The following is a 25,392-nucleotide window of genomic DNA, read 5'->3' as shown; positions in this document are numbered from 1 at the left end:
AGCAAATCATAAAAGATAAAAAAGGTGGCAAAATTTACAGTTTAATTCTGTGTAAACAGAACGATAGTCCGTTGGATCACTATATACCTACTCCTAAAATTTTTGAATTTCTCTCTTTATTCTAGTGACATCAATGGTTGACCGACTTATTATTTTTATAATAAGTATTTATTAGGTATCAAAAAATGTGACATTACATATTAGAAACGGATCTAATAGACGATAGGGATGTGAAATAAAAGTTATATGGAATGCTCCGCAACTGATAGAAAGCTTGCTTTCCTCTCCAACATGATTTATTTTAAATAGTCATAGGTCAAAAGTTACGCCGGCAAATATCATAATAACTGCATTTCGTTCCCTCGAGGCAGATGATAGATAATTTAATGTGTTTATAATTGATACGTTAACAGAGTACTTAAGTTCATTAAAAATATTAAACTTTTTGACATGATATTTATTCATTGTAAGCACCTAGTTACTCGCGTGTTTTTATTGGATTATTACTTGAAATGTTACCATTCATTACGAAAATCGTCTAAAGAAGGATCACCTACAGCGATGTTAACCGAACGTTTTCATTAAACTTTAAATAATGATTAAGCTATTATAACTTATCGCCTTATTTTTAAAACTTTAAACTACTTAGATGCTTTAGATTAAGCGTTAAAATTCACTTTGCTTTTTTTTAACGACCAGTAAGGAATAGAAAATCTGAATATCGGCCGCTGAATATGCTAAACATGTATTGATTTTGACTTAACATGATTGAGCAGCTACAAAAGAGGCTTAGATTATTTGTATCATTTCGTTGTTGTTCCTTCTTTATACACCAATTGTCTCTTTCTCTGTTCCTTTATCTATTGTGATATGGTCCTAATATATTTTCCTTTCTGACTTCCAAATAAAATTCATATCACTACAACACCTATAAGATACCTACAATACATAATAATATAATCGCAGTACCTGACGACCTAACCCAGCAAGGAAAGTTGTTTCGTAACACCAATAGAAGGTACCGTTCTTACGGTTCGTTACCTCAGAGTGCGTATTTTTTGCCACTAACTACGTGTTACAGGTTGCCACTAAGTCGTGATGAGCACTTGAGCAGAAAGGGATAAGAAACGCCCTAGACCATCGCCCACACTGTTAACTGTACATCGGTGGACCTTATGCCTTTTGAAATAAAGTCCACCGATGTACAGTTAGGAGTGTTGCTCATTGTACAGGTTTTATATTCTTAAATAACATTTCAATTATTAACAGAAGTTGTCATCGGCTTTTTATTGGTCGTTCCGGTTTTTAGGGAGCTGAAGATATTACAGTCAAAAAATGTGATTTCCGACCCTTTTTGTAGCTTGTCACAGTGAGCTCTCTAGCGACTTTCATAGGTATTGATTGTCACTGTGACATTAAGGTACGAAATGGGTCGGAAATTATATTCTTTGACTGTACACTTTTTCTGATGAATGGGAAATAGAAAGTGATTAAAATAATAACTGTTCTTAACGTTGGGTGTTGGGTTTTTTATGGTCTTCAGGATATTCATTGTACTCGTCACTTCCCTAAAAGGTATATTATTGGAAAATTCACGCTGCGACAAAGTCTTGGTGTAAATATATGCAGTTACAGAATTACCAAGTGTATTTTCGTACATTTTCCATTTCACTAAAATCATAGTCAATATTTGTTGACAGATTTCTGACTTTGCACAAGCGTCAGGATTTGTGTTTATAAAGAAAAGGCAACGGCCCGTCACACCAAGCAGTTGTATTGTAATTAGTCAAAGTCACAGTAGCCTAATAGTACCTAACTAGTAAGATACTTATATTGACAGGGCACATTTTATTTTATTACCTATCACATTTTACTGCATACAGGTATACCTCAGTAGGACCGATCAAAACAAAAACTAAACCATTAAGACCAGGTTCTAGTGTGACTAATTGTTGCCTTGCCCCTATCAACTCGCTGTACCTAGTCTAGGTAATTTGTCACTGATTCGCTAATTGAACGCGGTTTTAAGAAGCTTTTTGCTAGCTTGTACTTAATAACAATTTTGTACTTTATTATTTTGGTTGACAACCGGCGATGTATATTAGGTACATTGACATTGCTTATTTCCAGATAACCGATACTGGTAGGTGGGAAACTTCTGTAGAACTAAATTATCTGTGCCATCGGCTTTGTCACGCAGTAGGGTACGACACGCACGGTACGCGAAAAGCGTCACAAGCTACTAACGTACGTACTTTCGAAAGGGACCATTGCTTGACAACTAAATTTCTATATTGGACCTTACGTATAAACAAATTAGATCTCAATTTCAGCTTAAGCGTATAACCATTTTTGTAAAGACAACTGTTGAGATTTACTGAGTCAATGAACTCAGTAGGTACCTTTAGAGGTAATTGCACCAAGGCGCATTTTTCAAATACTATAAATACATTTGTGAATCATGTTTTGTCCCTAACCTGCTTTTTTAGCCATCTTGGACGAAGAGTAGCAAAATCGTTCATGCCTATCGTACTTGAAAAAGGGCCTGTGCCTAACAGTGGGAAGTTAGATGTATACCTGATATGATGATGATTACGTTTATTAGTGTTATAGGGCGCTTTCTAATATTTATTTCTAATACGAAGTCTGAAGTAACGCACAATTAATAATTATAATCATAATCTTTGCGTAATGATAAGTCCCCGAGTACGACAAACGAAAAAGGTTAAAGAAATCTTTTCATTCCTCATGCGATTTGTTGTAGCCACACAATATCCGATTAAATATTTGTTGCTATCGTCAACTTTTGTAGAACATTTTTTAAGATCAAATGAACTTGAAATGTTCGTCAAAACATCAATCTAGGCATCATTTAATATACCTAGTCAATTTCTACTGCTACGCAAACTCGTATACAGAAACATTGCATTTCGTGTGATACGAGCTTTCCCTAAAGAAAGTGACAATCCAAAGTGACAGCGTTTAATGGTCTGGTTCTATAACACTGAGAGCTAGTAATTGTCACCATTAGGCTTAAAATGGTCATTACACACATAGGCATAGTGAAGGAAATTTGTCTAATAGAAAGATAAAAGCGGTAATCAGCATAGTAATGTTCGGGTTTAAATTAATAGAAATTGTTAAAACAAAGACTCATTTTAACGAGGTTTCGGCGAAAGTACGAAATGTTCTACATCAACCAACTCGAAACAAGTCTTACAGGCCTATTCGGATTTCGAGATAATCACAAGATCTTGAGACGATTTAGAGATCAACTAGATCTACATTGGATATCGACTAGATGTGACTTGGATATCTAAGTCATAACTTGTCGAAATCGTTCAAGAGGACCTCCAGAATCGCGGAAACGTCAAATTTGACATATCTATCTTACAAATATCTTTAAATTATCCGTATCGTAACTTGTTGAAGTCTAGTAGAAATCTAATTCATTTTCCGAATCGAGCCGTTAGGCCCGATTTACACATTGATTAGGTAATAGTGTTAAGTTCGAGCTCATACGTTTGTTACTTGTGTTTAGTAGCAAATGTATGAACTCACCCCTTTTCTACCCTACCTATGTATTATCTAATCCTTTGCCTATGTATTACTTATGATTGTTATAATAAATACTTGGTATTGAACTACAAAAAAAAAACAACGGGTTGCACTCCGGGAGTGCCGACAGAAGTGAAAACTCAATGACTAGTCCAAAATGACTGCCGCACTATGTATAATTGACCCATCCTCCTTTGTATTGAAAAACTTTAGTTCCGAAATTGCTGGCCAGTGAGCTTAAAATTGTAGCGTTAATTGTTTAAAATTCGAATAGAAATTGTAAAGTTACCTTGCAGACCTCGCATCTAAATATATTTGGTCATGATATTTTGAGTTTTATTCACCAGTACTAGAGTTCACTTTTATTAGCGATTTCATCAAGATGTAGCTTTATTGAATTATATTGGAGTGATATAAAGTTATGTAACTGTGAGATCCTCGTATTTCAGCCCGTACAAGATTAGAACATTGAGCTTTATTGCTTAATATAAAAGTCCAGTTTTAAATAATTGACCTGATTATGATACGTTATGACTAAAGTTCTTTTGTGAATAACATTGTCCGTGACACATGACGTCACCGTTATGTTACGCGTCTGAATCGAGTTTATCATTTTTTCCCCACCTCAAAAAGTGCTCAGCGCCGCTAAAGAAGTTTTCACTTCAAAAATGTATGGACTCACACTTAACACTAATAATCAATGTGTAATTCGGGCTTCAGGAAAGCTTTGAACCTGTAAGATCTACCTATATTTTTAATAATTTTCAAATGTTCCAAGAGAAAAACATAGAATTTGATAAAAAACAAATTTTTCACATCATCTTTTACTAATTAGTCCTAAGATAGGTATACAGAAGGATCAAAATAATCTTGAAATCCCAAAAACAACACTGAGAAAGTTAGGCAAGTGAATTAAAATTTGAGTAATCAGTATAAGATACCCTGTGATATACCGGGGGAGAATAGGTATCGAACGGGCTTATTATGGCGAACAGACGAAAAACTCCCCGATAGCCGAGCGCAAGCATTGAAGCGGTAAGATACGCATTCCAATATTACAAGGTAAGTACCTACAGGAAACATAAACCTTAATTAGTCACCGAGGCCGTGGGAGTGTGGGACAGAATATGCCAATAATCAATGATCTGGTACTTACACTTGCGGTTGCAACTGAGACCGGAGCATCGGTCACAGAATATATCATACATTAACGTATTCACAACAGTAACTTCTATGTAGTTTGCCCCCGCGACCTTGCGATACATACATTTACTCATGATCATGACTCCTTTCCACTTTCGGGTAAACTTTTCATGTTCGAAATTTATATTTATGGAGTTCCATAAACTAAACACATTCATGAAAATTTATTTATTATTTTTCAAGACATCGTTTAACAACCTTGGACTTTTCAAACACGAAAAGCACACCCCTAAGTGACCCTTATGCCTCACTTCGCTCGGTCGGATGGAAAATGACTTTTTAAGTGATTTATCAATCGTCATACCTACCTGTTATTAATTTGGTAATACCGGTTTCCTCATATCTACTTCGTTATAAATATGTTTGAAGAATAGTCCTTACCTGCAACAATAAAATAAAATAAATTAATATAACAATATCAAGGACAGTAAAGTTGTTTTAACTTTGACAATAGTATCAATATGTAATTGATTGATTGAGAGACCTAAAGGGTGACATGCCTATTTGCCCAATTGGACTAGAAAAGTTCAAAATCACATCAATCATCCGTTCTAAGAGTCTGTGCGCAAATAGAAGAGCCGTAGAATATAAGGGAGCCAATATAGTATTCCATGACTCTTCGCTTTCCGCACAGACTCTAGTACAAAATCAGATAGAGTGGGTAATCGAACTGTATTTATAACTGGGAAATAAAGCCAAAGTTGAGTTACTGCGTCAAACTATGTGTAAGTACACTCTGGCCTGGCGTTCTCTACCAGCCTTGGAGTGATGCAAATGAGCACGTACCAATACCACCATTCAAATTCGAGAAGTCATATCTACTCATAAAAATTACAGTAACATAAGCCTTTTTAGAGTTGGGCCGGTAGCACGTACCAAGACCATTGTACCAACTCAAAAAGCCAATAAACCAATTCACTATCACGGAAATTATTAACAAGTAAACAGATGATTGAAATTATTTAAATGCCTCAACAGGTTACTTTCAGCTTCGCACGAGAATGCCTGAGATATTTTAGGTATCAAATTTATTGTGGCCTAGAGGGGTTCACTATATTTAATTACATGGGGCGATGGTGTATTATATTTTGAACCACTGGGGAAGTAGATATTTATTTAAAGGTTTTTCAATCAATCATAATAACGACAAACGCCAAACAAATGTATGGGGATGGATGACGGATGCTAAGAAAAGTCACGTGACCATTTCCACACATAGAGTTAGACCAAGAAAAGTCTGCAGCGATTTTGATAGCATCGGTACGCAGTGCGAGTGTTATTTTAAACGTCAAACTTCTATGAAATTATGACGAAATTATGAAATGACACTTGTGTATCAAAGATTGTAATCTTGGCTAGGCGCCCAGAAGAGAAAAAAGAGTTTACATGTTCGTGAAAATATTATCACAGTGTCTCTAACTAAATATGATAGCAGATAAGTATCTAGTTAAATAATAAAGGCTTATTATTAACAGGGCAGCTCAAATATTAAACAGGAACTTTCATTGGGCATATATAATAATATAATTTGTCTGTGCATTAATATTTTAGCGCCAATAAATTTATAATAGCCTCAAATATAAGCATCATATTAATAAAAAAACGGCAGCAAAATCAAGCCACCCAAATAATTTATAGGGAACTTGAAATGATAAGTTGGCGTCTAAAATAATAAGTTGGCGACTAATATTGTAAAGCGATCATAAAATTTGGTTATCATCTAGTTTTTCACATCTACTTAGAGCATAATTATTGTGTCAGGTAGTATTTTAATACGGAAGCAGTTAAATTTAATGAATATTGGTCACTATTTACACAAAACACCTCAAATTAATTTACCAATGCGCAGTGGTCAGTATACTTATAGTCGAAATTCCTAATCATAAAACACCTAATGGCCATTATACCATTAGATCTTTCAATTTTTAATTACCAATTTCCATAGTTGCCAATGTTTTCTGCCAAAGTTAAAAGATAGGTGCGACGACGAGCGAAGCGAGGAGGAGCGTGTTAGGTTGACCGTGTAGTGACCAAACAAAACATTTTAAAAGAACTTCAGTTTTGAATTAATAGATAGCCGTTTCCTTTTTAAAATGTGCTTCATAAATGGTCTCCAATATAATAATTCAGTTGCCAAATAAATACTTGGAACTCTGCCTAAAAATAATCTAAAGCTGTCACGGCATTAAAATACAACTAATATTGATATATTTTAAGGCTCCGTTTTTGTTGCCAAACTATTAATTTTAGTACCCATATCTATTTTTTTAAACTACCCAAATTCGATTAATTAGTTGATCGGTTAGATACGTGCCAATAATAAATAAGTAGCCATGCGAAATAGTAAGGTACAATGTCTACAATAGAACAATGTTCGATTATAGTGCGGCAGCTACTCGCAGCAGCACTGTCCGTCACGTTTTGCAACTTCAATGCAACGGACAGCTGGCAATCTTCTCACATTAAGTTCGCTTTAAGAGCCCAGACATATTTACGAGGTTTTGTAGGCAGTTGTTTCTGAGCTAATACAACTTGAGCTCTATTTTCGTAATACACGTAAAAATCGGAATATTCGAGGGCGAGATTCAAAATTAAGACTTTGCACTACTTTGCAGGGATACTGGCTCTGGCTGTCGTTACGTATAGCTTCGTGATTTTACTTGATTGCGATATCTATATTTCCTTCATTACAATTATTCGTCAGAACCCCTAGTGTAAATTTCATTACATTGGATAGGGTGACGGACGTACGCGTTTGCGTTAAGTCTCATTTTGTATGGGATTTTGAACAGCGCGCCAAGCGGGACGTTTGGGAAACTCAAAATCCCATACAAAATCACACTTAACGCAAACGCGTCACGGCACGCTATGGAATGAAATTTACACTAAGGGTACACTTCAGGGTACTTTACTTAATTTAACTTAACTTTACTTAAGGGTAGCTCAGACTTCTACTGGTTTCACTGTGACGAAGTGGTTTGTGAGCATTCGTCATAAGGGCGAGTAATTCCGTAGTACTGCGGTTGGAAACTGGCTTGTGGTTACCCTACTGTTTATCGTGCTCTACTTGCTAAACTCAATGCAGGGAAATCATCGATGATTTTTGACCTATATACCTGTGTTGTATTGTTTTTTTTTATTCACTGATTGGAACAGTTCTAGAGTTCTTAGTTTCAATAATTTTTTGTTTGATTTTACTGTTTTCACAATAAATACTAGTTTGAGTACACTTTTAACTTCAAAAAGTCATCACAATAAGTGTCACTGGTTATATTTTACGTTTGTTAATAAAGGATTAAACTCTTCTTCTTCGTCGTAACCTCATGACTGAGGGTCGTGACCGCCATAAGTTGCGTTTTCTTGGATTGCTCTCCAACCTGGCCGATCTTCTGCCTTCCGCATAGAGCCCTGGAACTTGACGCGTGTGACTGCCTCAATGGCATCAAACCAGCGATTAAACAGCAGGCAGGATTAAACTACTGATATATAAAACACTAATTATCTTTCACAACAAATCTCATTTTCTTTTAATTTTTACATGGTTTGGACATTTGAGTCTTTAATAAACTATTGCCTTTAAAAAAATATATATTTATATATTGTCTCTTTATCTTACATTTGTTTAAAATGAAACCTAAAGTTCCGGTAGCCATAGTTCACAGAACAAACAATCCCAGCAAAAGAAACGCGTACATTGCGTATTGCGCCACTCATTACTTAAGACGGTTAAGACAAGTCAACATTACATTCGCAACGTGTTTGAGCGCCCCACATATACACAGCAATACTCTTACTTGATCGTCGATGAACCTTAATATCTTCTCAATAAGGCTTACAATGTATCAGTTAACGATGTTAGTAACAGCTACACTCTTAACTGAATAATTGTGGACTTTATGTATTTGAAAATAAGGTTTACATGTGACAGTCTGCTAGCCCGCGGTTGCCGATTGGCATAGCTTTGATTTAGGTTTGGTTAATGCGGTTTGGGTTGTTTGGCTTTAAATGGAAATAAGAACGAACTACGAAACGATTCTCATTAGGTATGAATATTAAGAGTGATATAAACTCTAGAGTCTGAGCAATTTGACCACGCCACGTTTTCATGCCAAGTGCCAAATATGGCACTCTTATGGGATAACCCCCTTATTCATAAACGTCTACTAAAGTTGACAAGCCGATAATAATCGTTTGTCCCTTTCCATCATACCAATACGTACGTTTATGGATAAGGGGGTAAGTATGTAAGTACGGTCGGTGCCCCAACTTAAGTACCCAAGATGCCATACTAATTGTATAGAAAAGTGGATACTTATGTTAGGGAACCGACTGTACCTATGCAGTGTCATTGGTCGAAGTCTAGTATGTTATGATAAACTTAAAAACCTGTACGTACCTACTTACGTAGCAACGCCAAATGTGATCTATAAGGATCATAAAGTGAATGTAGAAGCATGTTGTTACTGGGTGTGGCTATAGGTCTAAATTTTTGGAACTATAACCAAACCATTAATGATAAATTAATTTTGTACTCAATTTCAATTAGTCAAAAAAGTGCAGGCCGTTTTTCGAGACATGCTTCGCTTAATGACATAGTCCGTCGGTCTCTTGCCACCATCAATGTGCCTGCTCTTCTTGAGCCGACTGGCATTATCAGAGATGATGGCAAGAGGCCCGATGGGGTGTCTTTAGTTCCTTGGAGCTTGGGACGGATGTTGGTGTGGGATGCTACCTGCGTAGACACACTGGCACCGTCCCACCTCCAACGGACTACTGTAAAAGCGGGCGGAGCGGCGGAAAGCGCCGAAATTCTAAAACGTAACAAATATAAGAGCCTCGGTAGAGAGTACCATTTTGTACCATTTGGAGTTGAAACTCTAGGTCCATGGGGTCCCAGCGCGCATAAGTTGTTCGCAGAAATCGCGAAGCGTCTGGTTGACGTAACTGGTGACCGAAGAGCTGGCGGCTACCTCGCACAACGTATCAGCATTGCGATACAGCGAGGAAATGCCGCCAGCATCCTTGGTACAATGCCTCAAGGGCCTATTTTAGATTTAAGCTACTTATTAATTTCGTTTAGTAGTACCTCTGTATATATATTGTATGTAAATAAATGATTTTGATTTCAATTTTATAACTATATAATACATAAGTGGATTCAATTCAATAACAATTAGTAACACATTTGTATTGTTCAAAGCGAACAAGTTTCTCGCAATTACTAGTAATATTCGTTATATCTCAACCTTCGCATGATGCAACAAAAATAATTTACAAATAAGCGAACAATCGCTAACCTACAATTTATTTCCTAAAAAAACACACATGTATGTACTTCACGATGTTTTTTCAGGAAGTCACTTCCTTCCATGAAAACAATAGACGAATTACCGCCTAGTTTTGATGCTGGCTAGAGCAGGATATCCGGAGAAGGAGATGAGAACAGCAACAATAGGTAATTAGTTGGACTTGGTATCTTAAACAGCTTAGCGCCTTGGGCAAGACTTAACTTGACGTAACTTAGAGGAGAATGCTATACAGTTAAGCCGTTTTGAATGTGGGAATGTAGATGCGACGATTTTTGATAAGATATAGAATTGTATGCAGTTATTAAAGTTTAACTACGAATAAGGTCTCGCGCACAATATATATTTATGTTTTACGGCGTTTCAATGCAGATTTGAGTTTGGACAAGCTGAAATAAAATAAAGGCTAACAAATCCAAAAATTAAATGTGTTCCAATTCCAACGTAATAAATAGAGCACACAAAAATGTTTATTAAAAACCCATTATTGGCGATAAATGTCAAGTTTAATTACACCTTAAATATTCTAGTTTTATACCACCATGTAACTCATTAGAGTTAATTTGCATAAACTCATTCATCATTCAAGTTTGCCATTATTAAGCTATATATTAGGTCCTTACCTATGAAATTGGCGTTTTTGTTCATAGATATAAGTCTGATCCTAGTTTTTTTTTTTTTACAAAAGTACATACACAATTACAATAAAACTACAGTGCACTCAATAAACAACGATTTTACATACAATTAATTGTTATTTTTTATTGTTAAGTGTTCAGAATTAAGCCTTGAAAATAGGTCTTTTCATGTGCTGTCGGTTCGAGTATTAAAATTACTTATATTTTTCTAATGGTACCAATTTTCAAGAAATGGAGATATTGAAAACATACCTTAAAGGTGTCAAAAATTACTGGAAAAATTTTGTTTGGTTTGAATTAGCCATCAAAAAAATATCCGCAAAATTAATTGTATGGAAATTCGTGTTTCGTTGAAATTCTCCGAACAAAACGCCAATTTCATAGGTAATGACCTAATATTTGTTGCTGAATGTACAATACTCACAAGCAAAAAAGCACTGCTGCTCTATTATCTTCTGACCAGACATCGTAAATTTTATAGCATTTTCGGTGCAGCGGAGTAGTGTTAACGGAATTGGTATAAACAATTTCAACCCTAATGATTAATTAGCGTTAATTACGTTAATATTAACCTTAATGTACCATTTCAGTTGGAATTATCTATACCAATTCCGTTAACACCACTCCGCTGCACCAAAAATGATATAAAATTTACGATGTCTGCTTTTATGACATAATAATTGTCCAGTTAAGGTTGTATTTTACAAGTTTCTATATATGCTCTATTGTGTGAATGACTCTCAGATATATCACTAGTAAACTACAATTAGAATAGCGACCATGGGCCAGCCTTCCAATCCAACAATAGATTTCCTACCCACTGGGAACGAATGGAGGACCTTGTGGCGTAATCATCGGATTTTTCTGTTCTCTGTTTATTTATACGATTGATATAATGGGTCCCTGAATTATGTTAGGTTTAGATATGTGGTATTAAGTATTATGACAATGGGCTTCGGATTAATGCCATCAGATTTCATTGTACCAAGGTGCTGGTATTCGGAAGTAGCTATAGCGAAAACCATGAGATTCTATTTATCAGTGGATCTCAAAGCCATATACGCCGATACCACAGAACAATACTCGTAATGAAATAGTTTTTTTGAAAAATTTGTTAGTGCGTTCATCATTTGGTGTTTTCTAGATCACTTTAGATATCCAATGCATTTCTATGTAGGTATAGGTACTTACTAATGTGAGCTTTTTCGTTCCTAGTCATAAATGCCTTTAGTCACAAATTTCCACTCACTTAGTTTTTGAATACCTATACTTAAATATGTACGTTTTACATCAATATTAATTTATCACTCTTCATAAATAATCGCCTGGTGTTTAGTAGTCTGCTAATTAACCAGATTGATTGAGTTTTTTATAGGTTAGTTTAATTTTTATACTATTTATGTATGTACTTACATATTTACTTAATTTTAAATTGTATTTTAATTTAGATTACAAAATAAATCATATTTTTATCGGTAATGTCCGCGCTTAATTTTATAAGTTCTAATAAAATGAAACGATTATACCTAAGTAAACGCAATTACATAGGTATTTAAATGGGTTTTGAAATACTTTTTAATCAAATAATAACTTGCTTAACTTAACCTCGAGTATTCCAAGTTATTTAGTATGCATATTATGAAATATTAGCAAGTAAAAACCATGTCCACAGCCTGTTTGAATAACTAAACGAGTTTGTTAGAAAGCCAAGTATTTGGCAGCGCACAATGTTTTTATATAATGCCTTAAGCTTTACTTCCCGGCCTGAGGCGTCTCTTGAGTCAGAATTTTCTTTACTTAGTGCCTATTGTGTGGTAATATCAGTAGGTGTTTATGTCGCCTATAGTGAAAATTGTGATACCTCGTAAAAAAAATCTTAATTGACAAAATTCGTTTGTAAATATTTTCCTACATGGGCTACATGTGAGTGATGTGGGAAGATTCATTTCAGATTACTATTGCAGTAGTAGTAAGTGCGTTGCCAGCATTTAAGATGGGAGTAGGTAGGTACGCTCTTTTCTTGAAGGTCGTAATCGGTCGAAATAGTGCAGGCGATAGTTCATTCATCACAGTTTAGCTGTGCGAGTAGGGTTACCAGATGACAGGAATTTTCCTGACATGTCAGGAGTTTTGGCCTTTTGTCAGGAATGGGGACGGAACACGAAAATGTCAGGATTTTTTTGGAATTGATAGATTTTTTTATAAAGTACCTTTTTATTTACTTAAATTAATCCAAAAACATTGTAAAAACAAGATCCACTCAACTTTTATCAATAACTTCGTAATTGTTAATTAACAAATCTTTACTCAAGCATACATACCATACATAGATGTTTTAGAAATCGAAATCATGTCTAACATTTGAAGAAGTTGACGCGACTATCGGCTCAATCGGGAATCGGGAATTTTGTCAGGAAATTCTAAATTTGTATCTGGTAACCCTATGTGCGAGGCAGGAAGCACCGAAGCACTCGCCCCAATATATGTGACGATTGTCGGTGGTCGATAAGGTTGATTTCAAATTGAAGCTATATGGAAATAGCGCCTTATACCGCACCGACAATAAGTACCCTTTTGGTTGATAATGGCACATATGTTTTATGTAATTAAGGGCGAGAAGCCCTGCGAGTAACGTGCAATCATAAACTGAGGCGCAACCGCGAAATCGAAGTTTGTAAATTGCGGGCATCTTTCTCTATCAATCTAATTACGCCTTCCTTGGAGTAAAACAGAAAGATCCCCGCAATTTGCGAATTTCGGTTTTCGCGGTAGGCCCTCTGATTTATAAAGTTCAAGCGGCACTCACTCCCGCTGACTATGCGCGCGCGCCGTACAAGGAGAGAGCGGGTGACGCCGCATTCTTAATACACATCTAGATTTACCGACTATTGAGCCAATATTTGGTCTGCAAAGGAAGGCTAAGCAAATATTAAGGAGACTTTAGAGATCTTTATTAATAGAAGCAGATTAAGTTTTAATTCAAAGATTGTAATTTAAGTCTAGACGTTTAGAGTAGTACCTATAGACGTGAAATTCCAATTTCTGAATAGTGTTCAACTAAATAATTCAGCCCTATACGTCTAAATGCTGGATACAGGCTTCCTCTCATGCGCGAGAGGACCTGGACCGCAGTCCCCACGCTATCGCTAGCCCACTGCGGGTTGGGGACTTTAGACACACCTTTGAATTTCTTTGCGGATGAATGCAGGTTTCCTCGCGATCATTTCCTTCACCGAAAAGCTAGTGGTACCTTTATTTAAAATACGTTCCGTAGGTATCTAAGTATCGAATAACTTATTTAAATGTTTTTTTAATTTTAATCCTCGACCTCCTGGACTGACCGGACTGTAAGTCGGACGTCAGATTCGGCCAACACCACTCCAGTGTCCAACTCTGGGTTGCAAAATAAAATGAAACGAAAATGTATAGGAATTGGCTACGGCGGGGCTTAAAATATACGTATGATACACAGCAAAATGTAGGTACGCCTAAAATATCCCACAAGACACGTCATTCAGTTCGTCGCAGTCTCAAGTTCCGGCCTTAACTTTGAACATGACTTCCCTAATATTAACACTAGGGCTAAAAATCAAAGATATGCTGACAGATATCGCTATTTGCCTTAAAGTATCGCATGGCACTCAGTGGACATGTTCAAACATCTGAATTGGCGATTGCTAGTGATATAAGAAACGCGTCGCACGCCGGTGCGTAAGCAGGTGCATTTGTATCCGCGTAGTGAGATTATTGGTACAGGTGACTGTCCGCTTCTCGCTAGCGTTAAGATAGCGATAATTTTAAACTAGTGACACTCGGTATTAGTCGCTATTCGAGCAACACATAATCTAACGCCAAAAAAAATATCGGTATTATATTATCACTGTTCTTTCTTTTTACGGACGCCCGGATTCGCTTCAGCAGTGTTGTAAAGTTTGAACTAAGCGACAAATACTCTAGTTAGAGTCGCTGTGTGATGATAATAATATGTATTATGTAGGTAGGTAAGATAATGGAGTTGCTTGCAGGTTTACAATTAAACGTACCTATATACCTACCTAAGGGTAACTCACAGAGTGGTATGGGTGTTGTGTACCTCTACATAAGTTGCTGTTTTTATTGTATTGTATTCTGTATTTCATAATCGAACAAGGCATTTTTTAAATTTGACAGCTGATATTTTATCCTAGGGTAATTTATAGGTAAAGCCTTGCGTGTGCGTCACTGCTTCGACCGTTTACTCAGCGGCCTCAGCGCACCTTTTTAATTTTGAACGGATCTACAGGGTGAAATTTAATTCACTGGCCAAATTGAAACACCCGAAAGAACTCGAAAAAATATTAAACACGTGTTTTTTCTTTTAATACCGCTCAGTACATTTTTTTCGAAATAACTCATCATCAAGTTGTCCTAAAAACCTCGTACGTTATGGTGAACCGACAACTACCCACTACACCCGCTTCTCTCTTATCAGTTAAGGTCATTGACACCCCGCCCCTCCCGCTGTTTGCAATCGCGTCACCAATTATGAACCCTATTGCAGCGAGATAAGACGCCTACCTACATAAGTTGCTAATTTTTCCTTCATACTTTAACGGGCTTAGAACCGTCAAAATGCAAAGGCAACCCATTTTTAATCTAAAATGTTATTTCTGACTAATGATTATTAACAAAACGTCCGTGGCTTAAAAACAATGAGTAAAAACTAGGTCAGGAATCTTTGCATTCAGGCGTATTTAAAAAATTGAATCAACTTATGTACATTTGATTAAAAATCGATGCAATCAACGAAAGTCCCACGAGATGGTACTTACTCTTGGATTCAATCCTTGTCTGCGAAGGCGTGGAACTGATTCCATTTCGTATAATCATTGTGCACCACGTAAACACTCACCACTTAATAAATAACACCGTACCATTTCGTAATATTCCCGGTTCGGAAACATTTTTTTAAACCTTAGTACGCGCGCGATTATTATTTTAAGGTTGGCGAGTGACGAGTGACTAATCATTTATGCTTACCGTTATGTTTACCGCTAGCGCGGAATGGTTTAGACTACCCTCGAAATTGATAAACCTGCCTACCATCGCCAACACTAACTGGGTGGACCCTATTGCAACGATTATAAGGTTTAGTGAAGGTCAGATAAGGGTTTTGCTGATGTTGTTGTTAAAACTTACTATTAGGTTTGTTTACATTTGTGGTAATAGGGTGACCACGACTCGTGGAAAATATTTAAAAATTGAAAAATGAAAATTAAAAAAAATGTACTCTTTTTTTTTTGCTAAATAGATTCCTTAAGTGTAACCTAGTGCCGGGAATGAATATGGCCAGTGATTTAAATTTCACCCTGTATATCGATGACATCAGCAGGTCAAGCCGGAATGTTCGTGGAACCGTAATGAGACCACTTCGTGATCTATGTGCTCTTTAAACTATGTTCAAGGAGCCGTTACTTGATCTATTTTATGTTAGCTTAATATCTATTTAATCAAATCGTGAAACTGTAGTAATTGAACACTTTAATGATTTTGGAATATCTTATATCAATAAAACAAGATAATAAATAGCTTGTGTCACGAGATGCATACCTAAATAAAAATAATTATGTCAACTATTAAAATATAAGAATACCTAATGCCATTTGGCATTTAGCAAACTATTTATACCTGATACTACGTTGCGTTGTTCTATTGTTTTTTTTTAGTTTTTTAGTATTTTGCGTTGTTCAGTTTTTCAGTAAAGTTTAATTGATACAAAATGAGCATTCATTTGACCGAATCGGGTCACAACTGTATAAAATAACTCTATTCCAGTTTGGACAAATTATGTCCTAGAATTTGCTCCATTAACCTTCATAAACTTCAAAGTATTGCTTGTTTTATGCTGGGTTTTTATTTGGACAACTTTACTGACATTGAGGATAAATAATGATGGCTATCTCCTTATCTTAGCAACTTTGAAGCCATAATGTAGTCAGTGTTGAATTCAACTGGTGACATTCCACGTCGTGAGCAACCCGTTGACATTGCCGCGCCCTCGAGATCGATCTTACAAGAATTACAAGATCGAATAATTATTGGCTAAAGAACCCCTTTGTAATTATTACATACTGTATAAATAACTTTTATTTGGAACTAACTGTGCTGTTAAAAGCGCGATGAAACTGGCGAAGAAGTGTTTTTATTTATGGAAAATCATTTATTTACATACAATGATTACATACAAGTGATTTTAGAACAAGAGAACAATTCCTGAAATGTTCACGATTATTCTAGAGTAATCGAATTTTAACTGTCGTGAGCCATATGATTTTTTGGTTTTACCATTGAACAACCTATAAAATAGTTCCAAATACACATCTGGCGTTTATCAACGGTGCAAGAATTTAACATGAGAAAAAGAACGCTTTTCAGTCGAGAAGACATAACTCATCAGCATCACACTGAGTAAAAAATCGAATAAAACAATTTTTTTTTTTTTTTTTTTTAAATTGCATTTACGTTTAATGCTTTAAACAGTTCCATATGAGCCTATCGAACCAAGCAGTAAAGTTTACTGTTCGTACGTTACGTACGTACGTAGGTACATTAGTTGATATTGTATAAGTATATAGCAGTTAATCTTAATGAAATCACTTTATTGTATGGTCGATAGATCATATTTTTTTCAGTGCATAGTCAACCAAAAGCACAGGGGCTAATTATACAGTCATCCTCATCACCATTATACAGCCTTTAGGCACGAAGATTGACGAGATGATTATAGGCACCAAAAGGTCCTCTCAGCCTTGGCATTATCCAACCGGATTATTTCCGGACTGCGAGGTCCATTACTCATTATTGTTACGGCTGTCCATAATCACCATAGTTCAAAATAATAGATCGATCAGTTTCATTTTGAATACATTAAATTTGTAAAGCGAATTTTGTCGGAGCTATCAGTTGAAACATAAGCTGTATTACTTAAGATAGTGTTAATATCTGTATTAGCTTATTAAAATAACGTTGCTTATTATTATTATGGCACTAGGTACCTATTTAACTAAATGTAAAGTTAGTTTCGTATTCTAAGACACCTTTACTGATCTGATTATAAATTTTTTGCTGTTTTATCAACCACTGATGTAGGTATGCAATTTTATTGCGACGTATACAATTGGACATGGTCGACATAGAGGAGACAGTAATAGTTATAAGAAGGAAGAGGATCTTCGGTATAATTTTCAGTACAGGATTCCTGCTCAGTCTTCGCATTCGAACACTGATTAATACATTTCATCTACAGTAAATTTCTGGGAAAAGTAATTCTTATGAAGTTAGGTACTTTTACTTAAATATAAATGCTGACATTGTTAAAAATAAGATTTTATCGCAAAAAATAAATAACTACACAATTCAACAGTCAACCTGTTTCTGTTATTGGTTCAGCAAAAAGTCAATACGGCATATTGCTAAAAGCAGAATCGAGCGCAGTTATGAAACGCTATTACGACTATGCGCTTGCGATGTTTTTTGTGTGTATTACTCAGTCTACACAGATACCGCATTATGAAGCGTTCACGAAGTGCGCTAGGTCACCACACATAGGTGCTATTTCACTTTTAAAATGCGACATTTCAAGCAGCACAACTGAGTTTTTTTTTCTACACAAAATACTTTCCACAATATTTAGCAAAATTAATTATTTTTTATTATGCTGTCAATTGATTGTTGGTTTGTTAGAGTCTGTTCGAAAAGAGAAGAGTCGTGAAATGTATTGGGTCCCATACATTCCACGACGCTTCTCTTTCCGAACAGACTCTATCGCTATTTTCAAAAATATTCGTGTTACATCTCCTTCACTTTATATGACAAACGTAAGTGATGCAAACCACGTATTAAATTGATCGATTCAAGCAAAAATAAACAAACATTACGAAGAATAAGTAAATTTGTAACGTAGAAGAACCAGTTACACTACACCTAAACCGCTAACTTCTTCATTAACTTGATAATAGCTCTATTTACTGCTCAAAATGTATATATGAAAATATATACCGCTTAGTATTACCTATTACTTGATAATACAACCTGTTGTATTGTACTTGTATCATTAGTCCGTTATAGTTTTATACAATAGCCAATTCAACGCTGAATAGTGCTTGATTGAGCCACGCGTCGAAGTCTTTTGTATGAAACATTACACGACCATTATATCGTGAGCTTTAAACGCTTACTAGCTTATATCAATCCAGGGGTCTTGTTATATGGATGACTAAGCACGTGGCAAAAACAGAGAATATAATGAAAATGAAACTCTCACTTTTTTCACTTAACGAAACAAGTCTAATCTCATTAGCTCTTAAATGAAATATGCCTTTGTTCTGAGCTTAGAAACTTAAGCGGGCAAAAGTCGTAGATTTAAAAAAAGAACAATTGTAATGTTATGTTATGATTAACGAGTTATTAGCAATCTTTGAATACAATCGTTTCACATGAAAACACTAGCAAAATTGTGCGAGCACTTGGTTCTAAGTAAGCAATAAAAGTTATTGAAATATGTATGTAAATTTATTTCGTTAAGCTTAAGCTTACAAATCTTTTAAGATGGAAGGACTTAATCGTTTGTGGAATATCGTTCCTCAGTTTCTATTGTATTAATTCACTAGACTTTTAAATTATTGACTTAATTCTAAATTTAATTCAATAGAAGTAAAGTTGTAGGTAAGTATGCCATTCAATTCATATAAAGATTATTTCAGGAGTTAGGAAGAGAGCTTCTTACTTGTTTTCCCTGTTAACTTAAAATCCTACATTTATGTTAGCCGCCTTTCAATTTCTGGAACATAATTTTACCACTTTTTTTACGTGTCAGACCCATTTCCATACCGCAGTAAAGCTTGACCAAAACAATGGTCAGTCAGTAGGCTCAGGAGCAAAACAAATGCACATCGGAATGCGAAGAGGCGGGCTACAGCCAAGGACGAGCCTCTTACCGCGCCACCAGCAGCAAGTACGATTCACATACTCGTACCTATATTTGTATATATGAGTATAGACAAACTAGCAGTGATCATTTTTACATACGTGAGCCATTTTTTCAGCCGAGCCATTGTGAGCCATTGTTGAAATTTCGTAATAATACCATAAACATAATACTTACTATTAAAATTATAGAAATGTGGCTCTTCTTAAGGAGCAGAAAAAAAAACTTGTTGACCTACCCGTGTATTAGTTTATACGGAATCGCTTTCATGGCTACATTTTGGTACATGTGGAAATTTATAATGACATTTTCAGTTAACTGATAGAAATAAAGGACCTCTTACAAATGCCACTGAGTTTTGTAAAACAATAGTAGAAATACATATATAATTAAATGAATTAACTTAAAAAACTTAACTTGATTGTAGGTACAGTTAGCAGCAGAGGTGTTCAAAATGATCTTGACGTGACTTTATTGCTAAGGGAATAAGAGCGTGACAAGGTCATTTTGAACACCTCGCCCGCTTAGCAACTTCTGATGCTGCCTGTACATAATTTTGTATAATTGCGCAACATTTACACTAACTGGTTTTCTTACTTAACGAAGTTAACTATTACTTAATTATGCTAAACAAGTCTTTTGCGGCTTTCAATTAGGTTTCTATTCTAAACGTTTCTAAATTGATAAAGTACTTTATTTTTATTGCCTGCCCTAAATGTGTGTTTGTGTATAACATACCTACGACCCTTAGAAAAAAAAAATGAAACTTAATTATAAATAAATACAGTTTGGTATTGGTACCTAGCCAGGTATTATGTGCAACTTACATTGTAGAATATTATTGGATTGGTGACATGTATCTTTTCGGACTTTAGGACCCTGATATCGATTAGATGTTGGTTTGACCGTATTGCACGCATTCGAGGGCCACTCCGGCCGACTATTGCGATGAATGTCATATCAATATCAAATAAATAAAAATAATGACGCTCGTGCCCTGTTGTCTACGGCTCTTAAATTTAATAGTAGATATTTTTGATCGACCATGAGATCGAAAAATCACCTGTCGCGTCTGCCTGTTTGTATGTTCGCAATAAACTCAAAAACTACTTAATGGATTTTCATGCGATTTTCACGTATCAATAGAGTGATTCTTGAGGAAGGTTTAGGTGTATAATGGGGTTGGCCGGTGGAAGTTTTTAGCAGATGGCGCCATCATAGCTTGCCCTGTCAATCCCTATAAATGTGTCAAATTTTTGTTTTTTTAATACACTGGATGCCAGCCCTTTAAGCCAAATCTCATAGAAAAAGGGGCAAGCTATGATGGCGCCATCTATGCAAACCTTTGACAGTTGCCAACCCCATTTGTTAAGGTTTTGTGTAACCCGTTAGTTTTGCGTATAGATCCGCCAATGCTCCTCATATTACACATAACCATAGTAAAAATATGCAAATAATATTTTATTCATTAAACGAGTGGAGAAATCTTTGCAAATCGAATTTGGTGAAAATGCGGGTTCGTGGTCACAACCAGTTTGTTACTCAATACTCAACTGCTTTCTTCGTAAATTCGTTACGAACCTATTAATTATTAATGTGGCCAATAGGGACTATTAAGTCATTAATTTATACTACTTACAGCGAAGATATTCTGATTTTTATATTAAACTTTTTTAATCGTTTTTAGAGGATGTGCTATGGCACAGTTATCGAGTGTTGCTGTTGGTACATATTTATTATATAACACAATTGAAGTAATATTAGACTTAGATATATCCGGTCAAACAACTTTGTCAGTAGAAAAAGGCGCGAAATTTATTTTTTCTATGGGAAGATACCCCTTCGCGCCTAAATTTTTTAAATGTGCCGCTCTTTTCTACTGACGGAAATTGCTTGACAGACTATAAGTTTTATATCTATGTAGGGGTTGTAATCAGTGACATAATTACCGTTATTTTTAAAAATATCCAATAACAACACATGTACATAATTAATTTGTTATTGTAGGTAACTGACATCATGAACGTATTTCTTTCGTGCAAAAATGTAGTTGGAACACATTCGGAATGTTTACCGGGTGCGCTGTGTAAATGCACTTAAAGTTTTTTTATGCGTTTTTCAGTAAATACTCGACGTCAATATGAAGTAAAAGGAATCCGTAGAGGTCATTAGTAGTAATTGTAAAACTTGTTTACAAAGTTTTATAAATATAATATGATATAATTACTATAATTAGGACAAACGCTTACCATTTTGAAAATCGTGCCGGTTTTACTCCTGTCAAAATTTCCCATAACGTGAAACTCACAAATCCTGTATAAAGTTTCTCGTTTCTATTTCTGGCACAAATGTTTCTATCACATCATTCACAACACTAAATACGAATCGACACAAACAACACTGGCCGATAAACGCGCATCCAAATAAAAAGTAAAAATTAAAAAGTCAAGTCGCGTTCGTTCGATATTCAAATTTGGCGGGAGCGTCGACTCGCGCGGACGGCGCGCCACAGACTGGCAAGATGGTGGTTTTTTTGACGGTTCACACGAGCCGATTCACTTTCTACGACCTTACGTTGTATGCGACTTGTAATTAAGCATAAAGTTTTACGTAACGAGGCGATGTAATCCTCGTCAGGTTCGATTTCCGCCAAATTATTATTTGCTGCAATTTTTGGGAGCGTCTTCGCTTCCCGGTGACGTATTATGTAATGATGACAATAGGCGACCTGCTTTTAATTTCACACCTTTTTGTTTTTCTATTGTTTTTACCGTTGATTCCTAGGTAAAGATAATGTGAATGTGTTAATTTATCTTCGCGATCACACTTTTGCAGAAGACTTAAAGTAAATATCATATCACAGTAGGAATGTCGCTCCAAAAGTCCAAAATATTCGAACAGGAAGGTCGCATGAAGACAAATATGCAACAATGACGTTTAGCAGACGTGAGGTTGTGACAAGGCTGTTGTTGGCGACATTCTCCTGCGATGCAAGTCAAGTCATGCAAGGCTTTAAAGTTCGATAGGCTATAGGTATGAGTATGACATATTATAAGTTTATAGTGTGTAGCTCATAACGAGCTGAATTTGTTTCTAGGAATTCTAAGGCATCAGACAGGAGAGTCAGGGCAGTCACTCTCGTAAAAAGTTAGTGCCTACGCCAATTTCTTAGATTAGTTACTAAGCGGATCCCGGGCTCCCAGGAGAGAAAACCGGAACAAACGTAAGGAATATGAAGATCATAGCAAATGTCGATACCATTTTCAAAATATCTATTTCAATATAGAAAACTATTGCTTGAGTTTCGTTCGATACCTCCCTTAAGGGAGGTATGAGAGGCCGTTTCCGCCTTTGCGACGGCTGCTGCGGGTCGCTCCCAAGTCCCCACCGTCACCCACGACCCCTAGCCTGGTGATACCGTTTAAGCGCGGGGCCAGAAAGAAAACTATAAAATACGACAGAACTTTTAAGGTACTTACGTTTATGTTAGCCTACTGACTAACATACGAGAGCACGTGGCCCTTCTCTCGACCAATCCATGTCGGTTAGCCTTCGATGTGTTCTAGATTGACGCGTGACCGCGGCAAAAACTGCGGGAATTTCGTTCACAACGCCACTTCGCCACAAGTCGACCAATGAAGTCTGACCTCTAGGGCCTAGGCTAGGCTGGCTAGCCAAGATAACGATAGACATACAGATGGCGTTTCGTTGTCGTAGCGCAAACAGTTGTCATCTTGGCTTATAGTCGGTATCTTTAGGTATTTTAAATAAAAGTAAACAAAATCTACCCTTAAATGGCTCCTTAAGCCAGTTGAGGGTAGATGAAAACATTACATGATCAAATAATATAGGTTAAAGTCAGGTTGTTCAGTGACAGATCCAGGCGGTTTTGTATTTGGTTGGTCAACCAATAAATGTTATAACTACCCGAAAATGTACAAATTATTTGTTTACTTTTATTTAAATACCTAAAGATACAGAGATAGGCTCCATGATGAAAAGTTGAAAACATGAAAGGTCGTGAGTTCAAACCTCCTTGGCGCTCAATAGTTGCTACTATTGAACGCCGAGGAGGTGATTCTGGTTAAGAAAAAAATACAAAAAAGGGTTAGTGGTTATATCCGATTTTAAAGGGTTAAAATATCTAAGCACCTAATCTCGGGGTGAAGTTATGCTAGTCTAACCAACAGTCGAAGAAAATGCTTCGCGAACAGCATAGGAATGCCGCTCGCGGCCGCGCCTAGCTCTTTCTAGACAATAGCATATGTGGTTTTTATTGAAGTGAGATTGGGTTGACAACCTGACCACGACTTATATTACTATTACTCGTAGTAAGGATTTTCCATCCAAAAGTTATATAGAGTTAGGCCAAGCTAAGTTGGCAGCAATTTTGATAGCCCAGACTGTGCAAGTGTTATTATTAAACGTCAAACTTCAATGAAATTATAACGTTTAAATAACCCTTTCGCAGTCTGTGCTATCAAAATCGCTGCCAACATTACTCTTGGTCTGACTCTAGTAGGGATTTTCATCCAAAAGGTTTTTAGTTACGCTACACAATGCTCATGATTCTCATTGAGTCATGCTCATGCACAAAGTGTACGTTCATGCTGTGTCGTTGACTCGGCGGGAATTTCGCATTAGCCTCGTCCATACCCTCCTCACGGATCTGATATCTTCTGTAAAGCTCTCGCTACACTGGAGAATCGGTACTTTAATGATGGCACCTAAATACTGTAATTATAGGTACAGAATAAGTAACATTCCTTCATTTATGTCATCTCTACTTCCGTTGGTCACCTTTAATGCCAACTGCCTGAAGGCGTAGTCTAAGGGCGGGATTCCACCAGTGTGCGGTACTGCAGCACAAGCATATTCTGTACATAAATGCTTGTGCCGCACTCTGGTGAAATACCACCTTAATGAGCCTCCCAGCTGGGCATAAATCTATTGGCATTCTTTCTATGACCTTTTTTTAATACCACGTATGCAAACAAGCCTACGGCCTGATGGCAATCACTGTAGCCTATGGACGTTTGCACCTCCTAAACCTGCTTCTGACTCGCCGCCTGCTACCTAAGTACTGTCTGACCTGACAATAAGCCCATATGTATATGCCCAAAACTTGTTTTAGCTCTGTACTCCTTGAGGTTATAGGATCATTCTTCAACTAGTTATTCTGTGGTAGGAGCGAGTATTATTTAGTGCAGCCATTCTCTAAGTGTGTTCCGCGGAACCCTAGGGTTCCGCGACACCCCTGCAGGGGTTCCGCAAGAATTTAGAACACTATGCTTTAGTCGCCTCGAAAAATTTTACTATGCAAAAAACACACTTCTAAAAACTCTATTGTTTTATTGTAGGGTTCCATCAAGCATTTCGCTTTCCAAAAGGGTTCCGTCAAAAAAAAAGATTGAGAACCGCTGGTTTAGTGGGTCGAAAACGACCCAATAGGCATAAGTATGTGGGTAAGTTTCTGGAATTGCAAATTTTGTTCCTCATACAAAAACACATATTTAATTACAAAACCAAACAAAACAAAACAAAAACTATACAAAACGCAAAAGTTCTGAAATTTAGGGTAGGTAAATATTATTCTTATTTTGTTATTAATTCACTTGGTGTGCAAAGCCTAAGGTTACGCCTACAATGGTGACTCAGTCGGTAGTCTCCTTGCTAACAATAACGCTCCTGAGTGGCATACCGAGTGAATGAAAGTATTTTC

The 25,392-nt window shown here is 36.3% G+C and overlaps 1 protein-coding gene across 1 annotated transcript in view; it reads right to left on the bottom strand.

The window, feature by feature from the left end:
* The window catches only part of LOC134796302 (mucin-2), a 162,127-nt gene extending 139,956 nt beyond the window's left edge, over positions 1-22,171 (bottom strand). The window contains exon 1 of the mRNA XM_063768387.1: positions 21,920-22,171. Within this exon, the coding sequence (XP_063624457.1) occupies positions 21,920-21,964 (45 nt within the window). The 5' untranslated portion in view covers positions 21,965-22,171. The remainder of the gene's footprint in view (positions 1-21,919) is intronic.
* Between the last annotated feature and the right edge of the window lie 3,221 nt (positions 22,172-25,392).

The sequence above is a fragment of the Cydia splendana genome, chromosome 13 (genome assembly GCF_910591565.1).
Source record: "Cydia splendana chromosome 13, ilCydSple1.2, whole genome shotgun sequence".
Taxonomy (NCBI): domain Eukaryota; kingdom Metazoa; phylum Arthropoda; class Insecta; order Lepidoptera; family Tortricidae; genus Cydia; species Cydia splendana.
Note: the sequence above shows the minus strand (reverse complement) of the source record. Positions and strands in the feature narration are given on the sequence as shown.